The sequence below is a fragment of the Chroicocephalus ridibundus genome, chromosome 9, assembly GCF_963924245.1.
Source record: "Chroicocephalus ridibundus chromosome 9, bChrRid1.1, whole genome shotgun sequence".
NCBI classification, from domain to species: domain Eukaryota; kingdom Metazoa; phylum Chordata; class Aves; order Charadriiformes; family Laridae; genus Chroicocephalus; species Chroicocephalus ridibundus.
The window spans coordinates 27,863,542-27,881,317 of record NC_086292.1 but is presented as its reverse complement, the minus strand read 5'-3'; the positions used below and the strand labels follow the sequence as shown (position 1 = coordinate 27,881,317).

The 17,776-nt window shown below is 53.4% G+C and overlaps 1 protein-coding gene across 6 annotated transcripts in view; it reads right to left on the bottom strand.

The window, feature by feature from the left end:
• The window catches only part of CPEB1 (cytoplasmic polyadenylation element binding protein 1), a 42,358-nt gene that overhangs the window by 2,137 nt on the left and 22,445 nt on the right, over positions 1–17,776 (bottom strand). For 4 of the 6 annotated variants that reach the window (XM_063346695.1, XM_063346698.1, XM_063346699.1 and 1 more), the window contains 8 exons: positions 8,133–8,359; positions 6,273–6,522; positions 5,843–5,956; positions 5,634–5,738; positions 4,487–4,623; positions 3,068–3,266; positions 560–654; positions 198–278 (listed from right to left, as the gene is read on the bottom strand). In XM_063346695.1, the coding sequence (XP_063202765.1) occupies positions 198–278; positions 560–654; positions 3,068–3,266; positions 4,487–4,623; positions 5,634–5,738; positions 5,843–5,956; positions 6,273–6,522; positions 8,133–8,359 (1,208 nt within the window). The remainder of the gene's footprint in view (positions 1–197; positions 279–559; positions 655–3,067; positions 3,267–4,486; positions 4,624–5,633; positions 5,739–5,842; positions 5,957–6,272; positions 6,523–8,132; positions 8,360–17,776) is intronic. The other 2 variants (XM_063346696.1, XM_063346697.1) reach the window with 2 other exon arrangements.

Below are 17,776 nucleotides of genomic sequence, written 5' to 3'. Positions count from 1 at the left end.
GCAGGAACACTTCATCCTCCCCACTCGGCAAGGGACACCAGGCATCCCCAGACACTAAAGCGAGTGCTGCTGCAGGCAGATCCTGCTGCTCCTCGAGGAATTCCCCCGAGTGTACGGCAGGCAGATCCTGCTGCTCCTTGACGAATTCCCCCGAGTGCAGCAGCCAGGAGCCGAGCAGAGCCAGCAGAAAGCCTTACCTGGTCTCTGCAGAAGAAAGGGCCAGACTGGGTGCTGCAGACTTGGCACAAGGAGTCCTCCAAGTACGGGTCGATCTGAACCTGCAGGAGAAGCAGGCAGTGAGCACACAGCAGTGCTGGGGGCAACTGCCTGCTCCCTGGGCAGCCCCACTGGCACTGACCCACCGCCCTGAGTACCCCAAATCCACCACCAGCACCCCTCACAGCTGGGAGAGCAGCAGTTCACCACCTCCCTCTGCTGCCACAGGGGTACAGAGCAAAGATGGATACGGAGCAGGCTCTGTGGGCCATGGTGCTCCCAGCAGTACCACCCATCACACACAGATTCAACTCCCCAGGCTGCCCCCAGCAGCTCCACTCACCTTTTTAGTAAACTTGGTGGTTTTGATTTCCACAAACGCAGCAGTGACTGCCTTCAGATAGCTGCGCTGGTTGTTAAAGGTGACACGTCCAGACCCTGGAATAAGCCAGGCCACAAGGGTTAGACTGACCCCGCACCTACGGCAAGAACCCGGGGAGGCTACAAGCAAGCCCCCGGCACAGTTCAGCCCCTGGCAGGGAAGCAGCTTTTGCAAGGAGATGGTATCCAAGGCCTGTGGCTGTGCCTGCCTCCTTCCCCAGGCAGTACCAAAAGCACAGCAGGCAGCGGAGAGCAGAAAGGCTTTTCCATAGACACCTCCAGGCTGGTTTAGACATAAGCTTACAGGCGGCAGCGATCCCAGGAGGACCGGCAGCGGCCAGGCAGAGGGAGGGAGGCTGCCAGGGCACTGCTGAGGGCTCCATGCCCACACCTGAAATAAGTCAGTGCCGAGACAGCTCAGCAGCTTTTATTTTGAGCCTCCCACTCATCCCGGCGCCTTGCATTTTGCAGCTTCATCGCCAGTCAGCAGCGTTCCTGCACCACTCATTCCCAGCCAAGTTTTGTTAAGCTCCAGGAAAATGTATCTGTGTTTACCTACGAGTTTCTCTCCTCTGTGTAAGGGGAAGCTCTGGCTGCTACAAGATTGTCCTGCACCGACAGATGGCCAAAGCTCAGCTCGCCACTGACAGCCACATTGCAAAGCATCACCCAGAACCCTCAGAGCTCCTCTCCTGTAGCATCACACAGGCACAGGCTGGGGGGCCCCAGATCCGGTTCAGGGTTATGCTGTCTACAGGGATTGCAGCTGCACACAGGGGGATCCTTCCTCTTCCAAAAGGGTCAATTCCACCTCCTAGTGGGACCCCCCAAAAACCATCTGGGCAATGGCTTTCTCTGCTGATTGGCTCATCTCAAAGGCAGCTCCTCATAACTGTAGTCAGACACTGATTTCTCACACTCCCTGCTGCCAGCAGGATCACCCTCCATTCAAGATGATTCCACAGGTTACACACAGTGGCCTTCCCTTCAGGAACCTTCTGCCAAGCCAGGGGCAGCATCTCAGCCCAGGAGGTGCTTCAATCAACACGAAACAAGATTAGTGTACAGTTTAGTTATGGAGTTCATGTTGCCGTAACTCTTAAGACAACTTCAAGTGTGGAAATGCCAGTCTCCTGTTGCGAGCCAGAGCAACCCAGGCTCTGCATGAAGCCACAGGAGGTGTTAAGGTCATGCTCTAGGACCTCACAGTGCCAGCACGGGGCAGTTTGGTGGGCATGACTTCATCTGTACTTAAGAGTCTCACACCTCCGTTCCTAACCCTTTGGGACCATCCCCCCCAAAAGCCACTTCAGTAACACAAGCACATCCTAAACCCAAGCCTTGGGCACCAAGCCTTGACCAGAACAGCCTGAAAGCTGTCCAAGGACAGTGACAAGCAGTAGACAGCTCTGTGCTAGCTCTGACGTTATTCCTGCCTGGCAACACAGAGGAAATTCATGGTCCCTTCTTAAGTATGTGACTTGCTGCAGCTCAAGCCTGGAAAGCTGTACCTCATGCTCAGCAGTAGGGTTCCTCCATACAGACCAGTGACCTCAGTGCTGTCCCCTGCCCCATGAGGCCACCACAGAGGTACAGGGAACACTGTGGTGACATGAGCGGCAAGTGGTCAACTCCCATTTGGGAGGCCATCTCAGCAGGGCATGGGGAGAGGGCTGCCCTCATGACCTGTCCCTCCAAAACACACAGCCTTGTCCGGGAGGTGGGATCTCAGAGGCTTCATACTCTCCACCTGCAAGAGCTCAATGGGTCTACCTGACCCAGGGGTCATGGATGGGGGCAGCATCCCTCCTCATGAGAGCAGATGAGGCAGCCCTGCTGCCTGCAGCAGTCTCTAGTTTCAGCCCCATCAGAGGAGGGGAGTACTGTCCAAGAGTCACTCTCATCCCCAGCACCTCTGACCCTAGGCAGGTTGATGCCCTGAGCAGAGGTGGACATGCCACCCCCCATCAGACCCAGTCAGGAGGCTCTGGGAAGCCTCTCCACCTGTGCTACCAGCTGCCTTACAAGCCCAAGTAGCACCCTGAAGGGGCAAAGAGGAGAGTGGGGACAGGATGCTGCCCACAAGTGCTGGGTCAGCCATGACCTTGCCCTGTTCTTGCTGCCCCGCAGCTGGCACCTCTCCAGCATCCAGTGGGCCTGAGTTTGCCCTGACAGGCAGCAAGAGCTGGGATAAAATCCACAGCCATCTCCACTCTGGGGATGGAAGAGCAGATAAAACAGCATCTAGTGACCATTAACAGCACTGAACAAGGGCAGAAAACCCTTCATCAATGCCTGAAGAGATATTTAAAACCTTGAGCTGCTCTGGAATGATCTAGGACCTTCCAGTTCCCAGGCACATCAGCTCTGCCAGACCTGCCCAACGTGCCCCGGACAGTCTCCCCCACCGAGGGACCAAGCCAGGGGCACTACTGCAGCCTCCCCAGAGCATCCTGCGAGTGACACTTACCAATGGGATACTTGTGCTTGTCCGTGTCGATGCCAGCGTAGACCACCCCTCCAAACAGGTCATACATGACGGCTGCCAGGGCCTCCGCATTCAGCATCCCATGCAGAGCCCCCACGAACACCGTCTTGCTGGGATCAAGCCGCTGCGACGGACTGCGCACAAAGTTGCTGTCTGCCAGAACCCATGGGATCACCTGCACCTGGAACCACACACAAGCAGGCCAGGTCGGCAAGGGCCTGCAAAGCCACAAGCTGTGCTGCTCCACAGTGCCCTCAGCTGGCAGCAGAAGCCATCCCAGATCCTCAGGTTTTACCCCCAGCCTGCAAGTGTCACTTTATTATTGCTACTCAGGGTCCATGTCTGCAGCACTACAGCTCTGGAGCTCCAGCCTCACTCCTCAGGAGAGCCCACAGGGCTGTTCAAGGGAACAAAACCAACCGCCACAGCATTCTGCTTCCAGGCAAACTGGAATCCAAAACACTGGTCCCTCAGGGCTGGCAGCCAGGAAGCAATCCATGCACGAGTGGATTTTACCTACTGCCTGCACCTACATTCACAGCCCAGTCAGATGCCTCCCTGCACAGAAGCCTGTAGATGGAGATCAATGAAACAACCCACCCACTGCCAATTTCGACAGGAGCTTCCATCTGCTAGACAGCTGATATAGGGCTCCGAAGAGGAGAAACTTCTGCTAGAGCTAAATCACCAAGCACGAAAGTGCTGCCAAAAGCCAGACACCAGGAGAGCTGTCTGGAGTGCAATTAGTTTGTACCTGTCTAGATAAGAGCCGAATCTCAATTTTTGAACTCCAAACTCACACAGTTGTACCCCACCTATAGCTAAGGCCCTCCTTTACTGGAAGGCCAACCTGAGCCTCTGACAGCCTCAGCACCCCCAGCTCCAGAGCTTGGTTAGCCAGCCAAGGCTGCACTGGGGAGCGGCTGCAGTTACAGCTGTGGATCCAAAGCATCCACCTGTGTTAAGCATGAAATTCATTCATTCTGCAAGCAGACAAGATCTAATAAAGCACCGAAGCAATCAAAGTCTGTCTCCGCAAGCAAAGGTGTGATGCTGAACGAAGCGGGAAGCAGTAAAACCCCTGTTCCTGCACTACTTTTCCAGGTAACCAAAGCTGCTTGGCTTCATGAGGTCAGGGTCTCCCACAGATCCAGGAGCTCCAGGTCACAATTCCTGACACAAGCTGTTGTGAAGGACACAGACACCAATCTGACACTTCCCTCCTTGCTTGCGTCCAGCCCTACCACAGGAACGCACCAACTAAAGATGGCCAAGAGCCAGTTTGACTTCTGCTGCTCTGCTTAAGTCCTGAAGCTGAGTGACTCTGTGCGCCCCCTCGCCTCCGAGGATCTCACCAGCACCCCCTGCTGTCAGCTGCAGGGCTCTCTGGGCTCTGCTCACCTCTTTACAGCGCATCCTGCGGCTGGACATCTTGAAGTAGTATTCACTGAGCCCATCAGGGCTCAGCAGGTTCTGGGAGCATGCCTGGAGCAGAGCACGCACAGATTTCTCAGACTCAAACACCAGGTAGACATATCCTTTAGAGGTGAAAGGAAGGAAACGGTTATTAGAACTGTAGCAGAGGAAAACCAGATCATCCCAGTTCGCAGACACCTTCAAAATCACTCTCAGATGCCACCCAAAGTATCTGCACTGCATCTTCTTTGCTGTCCTCAACCCCTTCTAGGGGAAGGCAGAGATTTGCAGCACCTGCCCCAGCCAACTCTACATACAAGATCTACCCACAACACACAGAGGCTGGCCAAGCTGGGAGAGGGCCCCAGCTCAGCACAAGGCTGCCCAGTCATCAGGGACAGGTTTACTCACGCCCAATGTTACCTGGGCCACTGTCCCCCACCCACAAGGCCACATCTAGACATGACAAGTGGACACCCACCAGCCTGGTCACAGCATGGCCTGCAGGAAAACAGACTTTGCTTCACATTTAAGATGTTTTGGCCCAGAAATAGAAGTTCAGGGTTTTAAAGTCCTTTCCATCAGTGCCAGCACTCTACCTCGCAGTGCTCTGGTCACTGAATGAGGCCATTAGGCACCACCAAGCCCACAAACTAGTCAGTCCTTGCCCCGTAACTCATTACTGCCTACACAACACATCAGCCCAGCTGCCTGAGCCAGGATTATGCCACAGGGGCTGCTGGGCTAATCAGTCCCCACAGCTGCCAGCTTGCTGCGGACACACACTTGGATTCACTGTGTGCGCCCCAAGGGTGCATCCGATTTGAGTGCTTGCACTGTCAGTGGGGACTAGCAGCTATCACCCAGAGCAAGACAGCCCCACGTGGGGCTCCTGAAGCACCAGAGAGGCTTTCCCCCAGCCCATGCTCCTGTCCAGCCCTGCTAGGGGCAAAGGGGGACACTAGGTTCGAGGTGACAGTGCTCTGCAACCCTGGTGCTGACCCATGTGAGAGCAGGAGATTTACCCTAGGGTGCTCTGTACCATCCAGTCACCAGCATGCAGCCGTACCATCCCAGCATCCGTGCTGTAACATAGCATGGGAAAAGAGTAACCCTACCGTGTCGCTATTACCTTTAGGCATATTACCTTTGGGAGGGCAGCGTGGGTGTTTGCCATCCTTACCAGGCCACTCCACACTCAGTGAGCCAAAAGCACGGAAGGTGTTGATTAGTCCAGCTACAGACAGAAGGAAAGAAGTCAGCACCTCCCTAAAAAGCTTCACCCTACACCTTCCTGATGTCAAAATCCAAGGCCTCAGTGCCCAGCCTGGGGCTCCTCACCTTCCGTAATGTCCCACGGGACTCCTCCCAGGAACACTTTGCAGGAGTAGATGGGGTTCTTGTAGTGTCGGGGAGGCAGCTGACCACTCCAGGTGCAGGTTGCTTCGTTCATAGCTGGGACAAGCACAAGCAACACTCAATACAGGACCATTCACTTCCTGCTCTCCCACAGGTCTCCAAGCAAATCCCCATATCCCACAACTACAGGTTCAGCAGAGCTGCAGCAGCGATAGGCAGTGGCCCGTACATCTTGCCTGGTTTTCTGCCAGCAGGTAGACCCAGAGTCAGGCTTGTGCATGGAGAAAGGTCTGATCTGCTGCAAACTCACATCCAGCCACATTATCTGCACAGAAACCACCTCCGTTCCCTCCAAGAAGCACCAGACCGTCACAGCACACTGAAGCCTACGGAGACCCACGAGCCAACTTACCTGCTGCTTGCCTATGAAGCCTGGCTTCTCTTTCGATACTGAAGGGGTCTTCTGGAGAGTCCAGGAGATCCCAGGAAGGCCATGCAGATGCTCCAGGCCATCTTTTTGATGCACCGGCTGAGGAGGAAGTGACTGCAGCCAGGGCAGCTTGATCTTGATCCAGCCGGGACCCCACTCCCATCTTTAGGGAGTCTCTTGATGCCCCACTGAGGGGCAGGAAGGGCAGAGGTGGGGAGATACGAAGGCTTGACTGCAAGAGAAAAGTCCACATTAAAACCCAGCTTCTGAGTAGGAGCACACAATACTTGAAGGTCATGCATCACCCTGGGGCCCTGCCCTCACCCACAGCAAGAGAAGGTGTTCTCAGTGATTTCCTGTTCTCCGAGATCCTCTGAGGTCTGGCAGAGGCAGGAAAGCAGCCACGTCACTTGTCCCAGCAGCCTGATGGGATCACTGTTTCCCTGCGAAAGGTCTGCCCCTACAGCCATTTCCCCCTGAACCCAAGCCAAGTTAGCAGCAGCAGGTGGCATTAAGCAGGATGGCAGACCACAAAACCAACAGCAACCCCCTGCCTGCACAGCCTCAAGGACAGCTGCCACCCCCAGGGAACATCAACCACCCCAGGAGGAGCCTCATGTTTCGCTTCGGGCCCTGCCTGCAGCAGGCAGGGCTCGCCAGCAGCACCCAGGAGCTCTGCAGGCAGAGAGGTGGCTCTTGCCCTCTGCAGACCAGCTCCCAGGCTGCCTGACCAGGATGTGGGCTCGGCTGGCCACAGACCCAACCGCTCACAGGTTTAACATGCCTCTCCCAGGGTGGAAGGAGTAAAAGCATGGATTAATAGAACAGCAGGGATGTGAGACACTGTGCAGCTTATCAAGTGCCAGCCGCTCTGCAGATGCAGCCGTGTGCTGCTGCGGCACAGCCACCCACACTGAGGCCATGCTGGGGAAGACCTGACCTTCGTGAACAAGGCCAGCACAAAACCCTGCCACCCCGCACCACCTGCCATCATCAGAGCCCAGGAGGCTGCAGCCACTTACAGCACCATCCAATTCTCCATGACGGATCACAGGAGAATCAACTCCACATCAAGTCAGCTGTGTCCTTCATGCCCACCCCAACATGGGGGTCAAGGCCACGGCAGAGCTAGGAGCAGCTCGGCCTTGGCTTTAGCCTCAGGTCCTGCAGAGGAGCCACGTAGCACCCGCAGAGCTGGCTGGAGCCAGGCTGCCCTGCTGGCACCCAGAGCTGCTGCTCACACTGCAACACAGACCCAGCGGCACAGACTGGGTCAGCGAGACAGACACTCGCCTCGCTTGCTGGCTTCCAAATTTAGCTATGCTTTAGGGAACGGGAGCAGGCTAGACCCAGTTTGCTCTAGAAGAAACAGCCCTGAGATAGAGAAGTGCAGTCAGCAAACGGGAAGGGCAATGAAAGGCAGACAGGAGCTCCTGAGAAGCCCAGGCTGGAGCCTGGAGGCAGCTGTGCTGATCAACCACCTCCCTGCTGGGATCAGGGCACAGACACCCTCCTGCCACACAGCAGCTCAAGGACTCAGACCCCTCTGGGTCTGACCCATTAACCCATTAGGGCTGCAAGCACAAAGCCAAAAGGCCAAAACATTATCTAGGAAAAAAAAATAAATGAGGACAGTGCTAGTCTGTGCTGAAGGAGGACTGCATGAGCAGCCCTTCTTCCAAACCCTGGGCTGCAGAACCTTGCTGTGTCAGCATGGGGATCCCTCCAGCACACCCTTCCCTTCCTGGGCTACAGCTTGCAGCCCCTCACAGCTCTCCTGTGCTCCCCTGAAATGCACCAAGACACCAGGAACCACACAGCATGTGCAGGACCCAAACTTACAATCAAGTCTGAGAGGTGGTCGGAGCCAGAGCTGAACCCACTGGTGTCTGAGTCCGAGGGGCTGCTGGAGCGGGAGTCCAGGAGGGAACGGGAATCCAGGCGGGAGCTCCTCAGCGTCGGTGTGGAAAACTTTTCTGACAGGTCTGAACCAATGGGGTCTAGAGGCAGGAAACCCATCGGGGGCTTCCCCAGGACGTTCCCAAGAGGGTTATTCAGCATGCCGAGAACTGCAACAGAGAAAGAGCCTGTCAGTGCTGCAGCATGACGCACCTCTTTCCCTCCTGGCTCTTGTGGCAGAGGCCCAGGAGGGTACTGGGCTCCCATCAGCCCACCAATGGCTCATCCAGGAGGTGGCACGTCTGGCAGGCACCAACCTCTGCGTCACTCCAGAAAGGCTGCACACTACTGTTTGCCCTCAGTTGCAGCACAGTGCTGCACAGCTGGAGCCAGCAGCAGCCTGGTGTGGCTGCCAAACACGAGGATGGGTCACTCTCCCAACGCCAAGATCAGACAGGAGATCCCACTTCATCTGGGAGCAGAATCAGAGGCCCCAGGTCCCACTTATGGGCCTCAGATGCTCCAGACAGGTTCATGCCCATATGCTGCTATTTCTGGCTGCTTGTGTTGGACAAAGCTGGGACCTAGAGGGGCAGGTACCCATGCAGTCTTCGCAATGGGGTGCACAGACCGGGCCCACAGCCAGCATCTGTGCACACGCTGATGGCCAGGCTGCGAAGAGCAAGTCCTGGCCCACGAGCAGCCATCTGCAGGCTCGGAGGTGGGACACTGTGCACGTCAGCCCTGACAGGAGCTGGCTACAAGCACCCAGCTATGTGCCAGTCTGGCTGGCTGACAAAGGAGACGCTTCACAGTCAGCGGCGAGCACCGTCCCCGGTACGTGTTCACAACAAGCCTGTCTGGTCAGGCCTCTGCCCGAGAGCCGACAGGCGAGTATGCGCCAGACTGCTTCCCTCGCACAGCAGCAGGTTTTCCTCCCACTGAGGAGAATTGAGGCACGCAAATTCCTCCCTACAAACAGAGCTGCCCTCCCCCTGAGCAGAGCACCAGGCCACCAAGGGGTCGTGAAAGTCCCATCCTGCTCCGTGGGTCAGCGGTGTGGGACCAGCTGCCACCCAGAAGGAAAGGGAACGCAGGGCAGGCTCGGCCACACAGGATCCCACGCGGGCACGACACCAGCCAGCTCTATTCAAAAGGAGCAAGTCTCAGCAAGCTGAGTGTGTCCCCAAACCAAACGAAAAGAGCAAAGCATTCAGAAATGGTTTTAATTATTCAGAGGCTGCAAAACAAGGCAGCTTGCCCTGGAGCTTTCAGTTCTCAGCAAAGCAAGTTTGGGATCCACTTGATATCCTCCAGCCCCACCTGATCTCAACCAGTTAGGACCACAAGGTTTTTAACCCAGATTTTCAGGTAGCTCTTGTACAGAGGAGGATTAACAGTCCAAAATGCTGCCCAAACCAGGTGAGTAGAAAAATGCTACCGGAAAGAAGCGGTAGCACTATGCTCAGACACCAGTACCCACTCGGTGCCAGCGACAGAGAAAGCTGCCAAGCATGGCCGAACCAAGATGCTGGGATATACCTGTCCGAAGCAGCATGACTCACAGGATACCTGCCAGGGAGCTGGCATCTCTAGCCTCACAGTAGAGCAAGATAACTTGAAACACCAACAAAACACCCAGACAGGTACAGGTGAGTCTTACTTGAAGCATCTACCTCAACCCGAGGCAGAGCTGATCTGCAGGAGCTGTCAGCGACAGTCACAGCATCTCCCCACATTCACTGAACCTGTGAGTTTCCCCAACAGAGGTGCAGATCCATTTTGGCTGCGGCACAGGACTATGAGCTCACCTCTGACCGCACTTGGAAAGGGACCTCCTGTCCCCTGAATATCTGCTTGGCTCTCCCCAGCAGCAGCAGCACCTGTGCTTACGCCCAGCCCCACAGCCACAGAAAAACCTCACTGGCCCAGCAGTACTTACCCTGGGCAGAGCTCGAGGAGCAGCAGCAGCCCCGCCAGCAGCAGCGGGTAGCGAGGGAGAGCTGCCGCAGACAGCTCGAGTCGGGGAGGAGACTGCTCCCTCCTAGTCACAGCACAGAGCAGGGCAGAGCATCTCCCAGCCCAGGCAAGCTGCGCTACGCTGGTTTGCCGACTTCTCTGAAGCCACGTGATGCGTTTAAAAATACAGCCAGTGTATTGTTCAAGGGAGACAGCTGAATTTGTTAAACAGGCTCAAAAATCTGATTAGTCACTAAACAGTACAAGAGTCAAAAGCAAAGCAGCTGATCCCATGGCCCAAGCCTCACCACCAACAAACACTCCAGCACTGATGTCCTCCTCCTCCTCAGCCATCAAGCACAGTGGTTTTATAATACCGGGCAGCGAGCAGCCCTGCACTGACCCCATGTGCGCAGCGTTCCTAAAGAACTGGAACAGCAAATGCCACATGGATTGCTACCAGGCAACGCCATCCCGCACCTCATCTCCTGGTTATCAGAGATGGCAGGGACCAGAACTCCATTTGGGATCCACCAGCAAGGGTTCAGGAGCTCATTGGGATCTCCCCAAGGTGTTACAGGACGCAACTGCTCCACCCCGTTTATTTCATCCTCATCTCTGGCTTGCTGCAGCCACTGCTTACACATTTGCTCCCAAGACTGCTTAGCTCTCACCACAGCTAGAAAACCAGTAAGGTCAGTATGAATGCATTCAAGTAGCAGGATTACCAGCCTTTCAAGGGATCTACTGTCTGGGCATCTGAGTTTCAGCACCTACCACCAAGCAAAATCCTGCCGGCTATGACTGACCCACTCCTAACCTCTTGTCCTGGAAGTGCTGACATCCTGCTGTTAACGCAGATGGATTTCATCCACTCCAGAAGCTTTGACAGGTCTGCACAGGCAGCGCCTGGTTACACGCTAGGCAGGCTTCGCTGAGCTCATGGAAGAGCCCACATCACCCCAGTGGGTCTGACTCAGCTTCACTTGGTACCTACAGCCACTCACAGGGACATTGGAAGGAAAAGCTGCAAGCCACACTTGGCCTTTCCTCCTCCGCACTTGCCTAGCGATCAGGCTGTGTCCCCTGAAGCCAGCCTTTGCAGGGAGCCTAGGAAACATCAGCATACAAGACCAGATCTTATTTCTCACCGCCCCAACCCAAAGGCATCCTGCTCTAACTCCCTGCCTTAACCCACTGAACCCCCTCCTGGGGGATGGGGCACAAGAGCCTGACAAAGGCTGCCCACCTTAAAAAAGGCTCTCATGTCATTGGGGACACTCAATAAAACCACAGTTCCTCCAGGGAAGTTGGCCTTGTCTCCCCTCCAAGACGACAGGTTGCAGAAGAGAAAATGCATTTCCAACGCACATGCAAGATGCATCAGCAATTTCTGGTGTCAAGAACATCCCTGAAGATCCCGAATCGAAGCAGCAAGCATCAGGTAACTACTCAGACTATGAAAAAAAACCCTAAGTGCAAACAACTAAGTATTTTACACATCTATTGGGGAAATTTTAACCGACGGGTCAATGCGATTCCCATTCATCCGCTCAAACACAGCAGCCCTGCTGTCCAGAGTGTGGCAGTTTGCAGAGAGCTTCTGGAACTTTTCAAGACTCCGCTTGGAGCTGCAAGAGAGGCACATGCCAATGCTCCTTTGCAGGGGACAGCAAAAAAGGTAGCTTTTAATAGAAACTCAGCTCTGACTTTTGACTCACTGCTGCAGCTTTAATGACTGGATTCAGAGCCTGCATGCTCCATCTTTGAGCACGTCAGCCAAACACTGACAGATTTAAGAGCTCTGTGGAGCAGTCTCGATACCAGTGTGGCACTCTTCCAGATCACAGGCGCTCAGGTCTCTCTAGAGAACAAGCATTTTACGAACCACTCCTCCTCCTTAGCTGAGCTTTCCCTAGTAAATGCTATCAGGACCATGCTGCTGCAATACATCCTCTTAATTCCCGCATCATCCTGGAGCCCCTTAAGATACCAGGTGGAGCACGTACAAGCATCTTGGACCCATCACACCCAAGATGGTGACTAGTTTTAACTCTTCATGCCAGCTCTGTCCTGTAGACCCCAAATCACCTTCTAAATCCAGTTACCAGCTACTGAGCTACTACATTTAAAGCAAACTTACCCGGCCTCAGACAGATGACTCCATCAGCACAAGCTGTGATTCACAGCACACACCTTGTGAGAGGTGCCCCAACAGCAAGATGCCCAATGCCCAGCCCAACCAGCCTCAGAACAGCTTTTATTTTCCCATGTGCCAGTTAGACTTGCAATTTAAGATTTCCAGCACCTGCTCAGAACCTTGAAGTACTTTCTTCCCTTTATACTACAATTTACAGCCATTTAAGAATTAGACCTTCCTGGTAGCTTTGACCAAGCCTATTTTATAAGAGATGGGTGTAAATATGAGCCCTAAGGAGCTGGGCTTACCAATGCTGGCAGCTCAGGGAAGGGCTCTGGGTAAATAAACCACCTTACCACCATCCTGATGACAAATGATGCTTTAATGCCTTGAACAAGACCTTAAGATAAGCAGAACACTACACACAGAGCATCCACTGAATTTATTTCTGACAGCTAGAGTTGAAAAAAAGCTCTGCCACCATTAAGCTGTCCTCTGTACAAGTACTTCTGCTTTAGCTTGGGTCTGCAAGAGACCACCCAACAGAAGCAGCCAACAGCACATGAGCAGGGCAGTGCTGATGCTCTTCACTCCTCGCTGTGTCAAGTTTTAGTCAAGTTACCTGGAAACTGAGCAGAGTTTTTTTGCCCAGAGCAAAAAAAAAAAACAAACAAACCAAACCCTCTCACCTTACAACTATCCAAGTCCTTCTGCTCAAGCCCTTTCCCCACACCAAGAACATCAGTAGAAGCTTCCCCATAGAGGAGAACACCATTTGCCCTAGGGCAACACACATCACAGCCTCTTCATGAGCCTGAAGGCACACGTAACCATGTGTGTGCCCACAAGGAACTCCTGCTGAGCAGAACAGCATGCCAGGCCCCAGATTCTTCTACTACCAGTAATGTCTGGCACCTGCACACTTAATGCACAGGCAGTTCCACACTGCATTTGGCAGTGGCACCAAGTGTTAGATGAGCACATGCACGCGCTTTTTTGGAGTCACACTCTGAAGATGTGTTCCAGCCTTTAAAAGCTCACTGCAGGGCTGGAAAAAAGCCTACGTAGAAGGCACCAGGACTTGTCTGAGCAGGTCCACAATGCTGAGGCCTTCAGACAGTCACTTTCGCTGGCTGGCACCACCATCAAGGTTAGATAGAGGGACATTTCAGTCTCCTGAGAGGAGATACCAGAAGTTTGACTGCTGGGAGATTACTCAGCACAGGAGAGCTGGCAGACTGTCAAGACCTCCCCTTCACCCACCAATACTACTTACACTGAAAGTCTGCCATTCTGCCCTGATCTCCTTGCAAAAGCAGGGGTGAAGATACCGATAGGAAAGCTCTTACCGAGAGAAGCCAGTCAGAAGAGATGGGTTTCAGCACCACCACGCTCCTGCTTCCACTTGGAGACACCTGCCATACCCAGAGGCTGCAGAGCTGTATGCACATTTGGGGCAGGGTGGCAAAGGAGGGAAGCAGCGTGACCAAGGCCCTGGAGACTGAACACAGTGCAGTTTCTTTTGTCATTTGTCAAATAAGCTTGTAAAGAAAAAAAAAGGCTGATGTCCCAAACAATAGCCTGCTGCAGTTCCAGAAAAACAGCTCGTCTGCAGTTTTTACCGCCCAGCCAGACTCTACTCTGGTGGGGTGGGAGCAGGCTGAACGTTTTAGTCAGCCAAAAAGCAGCACCTCCTACAGACACTAAGCAACTTCATGGCAAGAGAAACATTAGCATGTCTGAAAGGCAAACGGGCACCATAGCCACCTCCTACAGCTACAGTTAATGTCTCTGTAGTTACAACATAGCCAGACAGGCTGCCACAGTGAGTTTCCCCCCTCCATCACACACTAGCACCAAGCTGCTTAAAAACACGACCCACTCGCCACAGAGGAAGGGGTGATCAATACTCCAGACTAATCTTAAGTGAAGTTTTAACACTTCACGCCTGCAGCCATGGGACCTCACGCTGCCTGCAAGGAGCCAGCACGCCTGCAGGCACAGCACGGGGAGTACCAGCTGAACCCAGCCCAGCAGAAGCCGCGATGACAGTTGTGGGGCTGCAGCACAGAGTACAGGTACAGGCTTTGCTTGGCACAGGGAAGGCAGAGATTGGATCCCCCTCACCCATCTATTCACTCCTTAACAGGAAGTTCCTTATAAAGAACAGCCAGGCTCTTACAGGTGCCCAAAGAAACAGGGAAAGGCTGCAGTAAGGGAAGCGGCACTAAAATTTACTCCTCTTAAGTGGAGCAGCCATGGGACAGGGCCCAGAGAGGAAGGGATGTCCTCCTTAGGCCCTCCCCATCCTTGGATGACTCCACAGATCTTGTCCAGCTCAAATCCTCCCAATTTGATTATACTCCCATTACTCCACTGGGGAAAGAAGCCACTGCTTTTATGAGAAAAGCCACCTAAAGTCAGATGCATGCAACACTCTCTGGAGCTGTACATCACAACAGAAGTCTCTATCATCTTGAACCAACTGCCAGTGTTCAAGAAAAGCAACTCCCAGAACTGCAGATGTGATCAAACCAGCAGTAACCACCAACTGAATAAGAACTACAGCACAAGCCTTTTTGTTCCTGAACTACTAAAGAGGAACCTCTGCCCTGGCAGACTCCTCATTTGGGGCAAAGACGAACTGAGGCTATTCGGGCAGCTATTTCTGGTTTGCTAAGAAGGGGGCAGGGGAATAAAAAAAAAGGCAGCACGATCCCACAGCTGAACCACAGAATTAGAGTCAGGACACCTGAGGTCTATTCTTGGTTCTGGCACCAACGTGGTAAGTCACTTTCCCAGTGTGCCCTGAAAAATGGAAGCAGCAGCAGAACTAGGAACACTGAGCAGCTTATTACATTAAATGTTTGAGAGCACCAGTCCTCCTCTGAGAGAGAGAGTGGGACCTGGCTGACAACAAGCCTTGCTGCTTCTTGAGGCAGGGAATTTACTATTATGTTTCTGGGAAGGGAAAACAGGTGCCCAAGGTAAATATAAAAATCAGTAAAGACAGCTAAAACACATCTCAGGATTAGAAGTGCACAGGTAATTGCATTCACTAAGCAGACTGCCACAACTGCGTTTGTCTTTAAAGAGATCAGAACATTGAAATACAGCAGGGTTTAACATGTATCAGTCCCAGAGAGATTTAAAAGCCAACATATTCAGGTCAAATTCTGCACAACAAGCTTCAGTTTTGCAAACCTCAAGAACAAACACTTCTATATTTAAGTACCAAACTCCTCTCAATTATCTGCTGCAACGTCCAGGGTGCAAACTCTGCAGCATGTGTTACTTTACATGCTAACAAGGATGAGGCTGACTCATTTTCACTGCTCAGCTGCATCACAGTTCCTGGGGTGTCAAGTCCATCAGGATGCCACCTTTAGAAGGTATGTTCTTCAGAGGGGGGCTGGGGGGAGCAGGCTGCTGGTCATACCCCTTTGGGCAAGGCAGCAAGCTGCAGTGAAGGAAAAACATAAAAAAAAATAGAGACAAGCTTTAGTCCCAAACACGATCTTACTTGAAAAATGGCATGCAAGCCTCACTAAGGCATTCAGCTGGAATAAAGCCACCTATCTCATCACTAGATTGGCACACCCAGCACCACCAGTGATGCCTGCAGATTCCCAGTTACTTTCCAGAGGTCTGCATGCCTCAGGTATAGCGTCACAGCTTCAGGGATTTGTTTCATCCTTCTTTCCCTCTGCATTCTCAGAGAGAAAACAAGCCAGAGGGGCAAGGAGGAAAGCTGGGCATTTCTCCGCGGCTGTCTCAAACAGATGGTGGCTGCTGCTGTGTCTGAGAGCAGCCTCTGAGCTGGCAGTAGCACAGGCATCACCTGTGATTCAGCTGTTTTGCCAGCGCCTAAGGGACCACGCACAAGGCAAGGAAGCCTGGAGATGTGGATAACAAGTGCTGAGATGGAAGATGCAGCACTGGCTGGAGATAGATGCCCTGCCCAGTGCCCCTGCCCTCAGCCCACACCCTCCGGGAGGCTGATAATTCAGCCCCGCAGTGGCACTGCACAGCCATCTGCAGGGTGACAGCTCAAGGACCAGGGCACCTTTTGGAAGCAGATCATTTCGGAGCCAGCTCAGTGGAGGTGCCCATTTAAACAGGGAACACTGAAGCAGCCCAGGAGTCAGTTTCTTGAGCCCCTCCTTGGGCTGTGTTATTTTTGCCACTCTCTAGCAGCTTTTCTATAATGCTTTGAGCAGGAGACTGGACTAGATAACCTCAAGAGGTCCCTTACAACCCAAATTACCCTATCATTTTAAAGGGACAACCTGTCAAGAGCACCGCAGAGGGTCTAAGATGCATTCTAACAGCAGTCCCACAGGCAGTCACTGCACGAGAAGTCAGCTAGAGGGATTTCAGCTGTACAAACAGGCCAAGCACTCTGCTGGCTCACTGGCCTAGCCCCTAGTGTCACCACAGTAACAAGTCATCCTGCAACACCACACTACACAGCCTGGTTATCAGAGCAGCGCACTGTGCCCACGCACAACGCAGCACCAGCGATAAACGCGAGTCTAAGGCAGGAGCAGATGAACCCAGAGGTGGGGAAGGGGATGAGTGGGCATCACTCCTACCTTCTGCTATAGGCAGCCCCAGCACATTGGCAGAGCAGCTCCAAAAGCCATGCAGGAGTCCAGGCAGTTCCACTATCCAGCTCCAGGTGGAAGAATGCAGGCCTGCACACATGCTGTGGAGTTTGTAATGAAGGCACTCAGCCAAAAAAAACACATTCAGGCCTCTTCTAGAGAGCTACCATATTACCACTGATGAAGATGCAGCAGAAAAAGCCTTTCATGTCTGCTCTGCCCAGCAAGCCAGCATCCCATCTGCTGCTTAAACATCCAGCAGTGCACGGGTTGGACAAAAACTTAACTGCCCCATCTTGCATTTGACTGGCACAATTTTGGGGATGAATCTCACCCCAGGCCAGAGCTTGCACACATCTAAACCACCTTGCTGCTACCTCCAATATCAATTGCAACAGGGAAGAAAGACTAAGCTACACGTTGCCTGGGGCAGCTCAAAGCCAAACAGCAGCTGTGATGCTCTCCTCAGAAAGGAACGTGCTTGTTAAGGCTCACTTCAGGAGCTAGCCAAGAGGCACACACTCTGGACTACAACTTGAGTCAAAGAGTTTATAGGCAAGCTTCATAAGCCTGATGTATTCGTACACACCAGCATTGCCAGGCAGCAGGTCTATGAAGGATGGAGATCCACCAGTGCTGGAACATTTTCATCACTGCGTCTCCAGCTTTGAGCAGGATCAGGTGCTTGAAAGGTCTGTGCCTTTCTTGTACCTGTGCTCGTTCACCATTACCTCCAGAGAGCACACAGGCAGCAGCAACAGCCCCTCCATGTTGCTACAAAGGCCGCAATAAAACATCCTTCCCTGACAGAAGTCAAGGGGAGGGGTCTGGGTGGTGCATGCCCAGTCCCACAAGTGATGTCCAGCACAAGACTGGAGGCT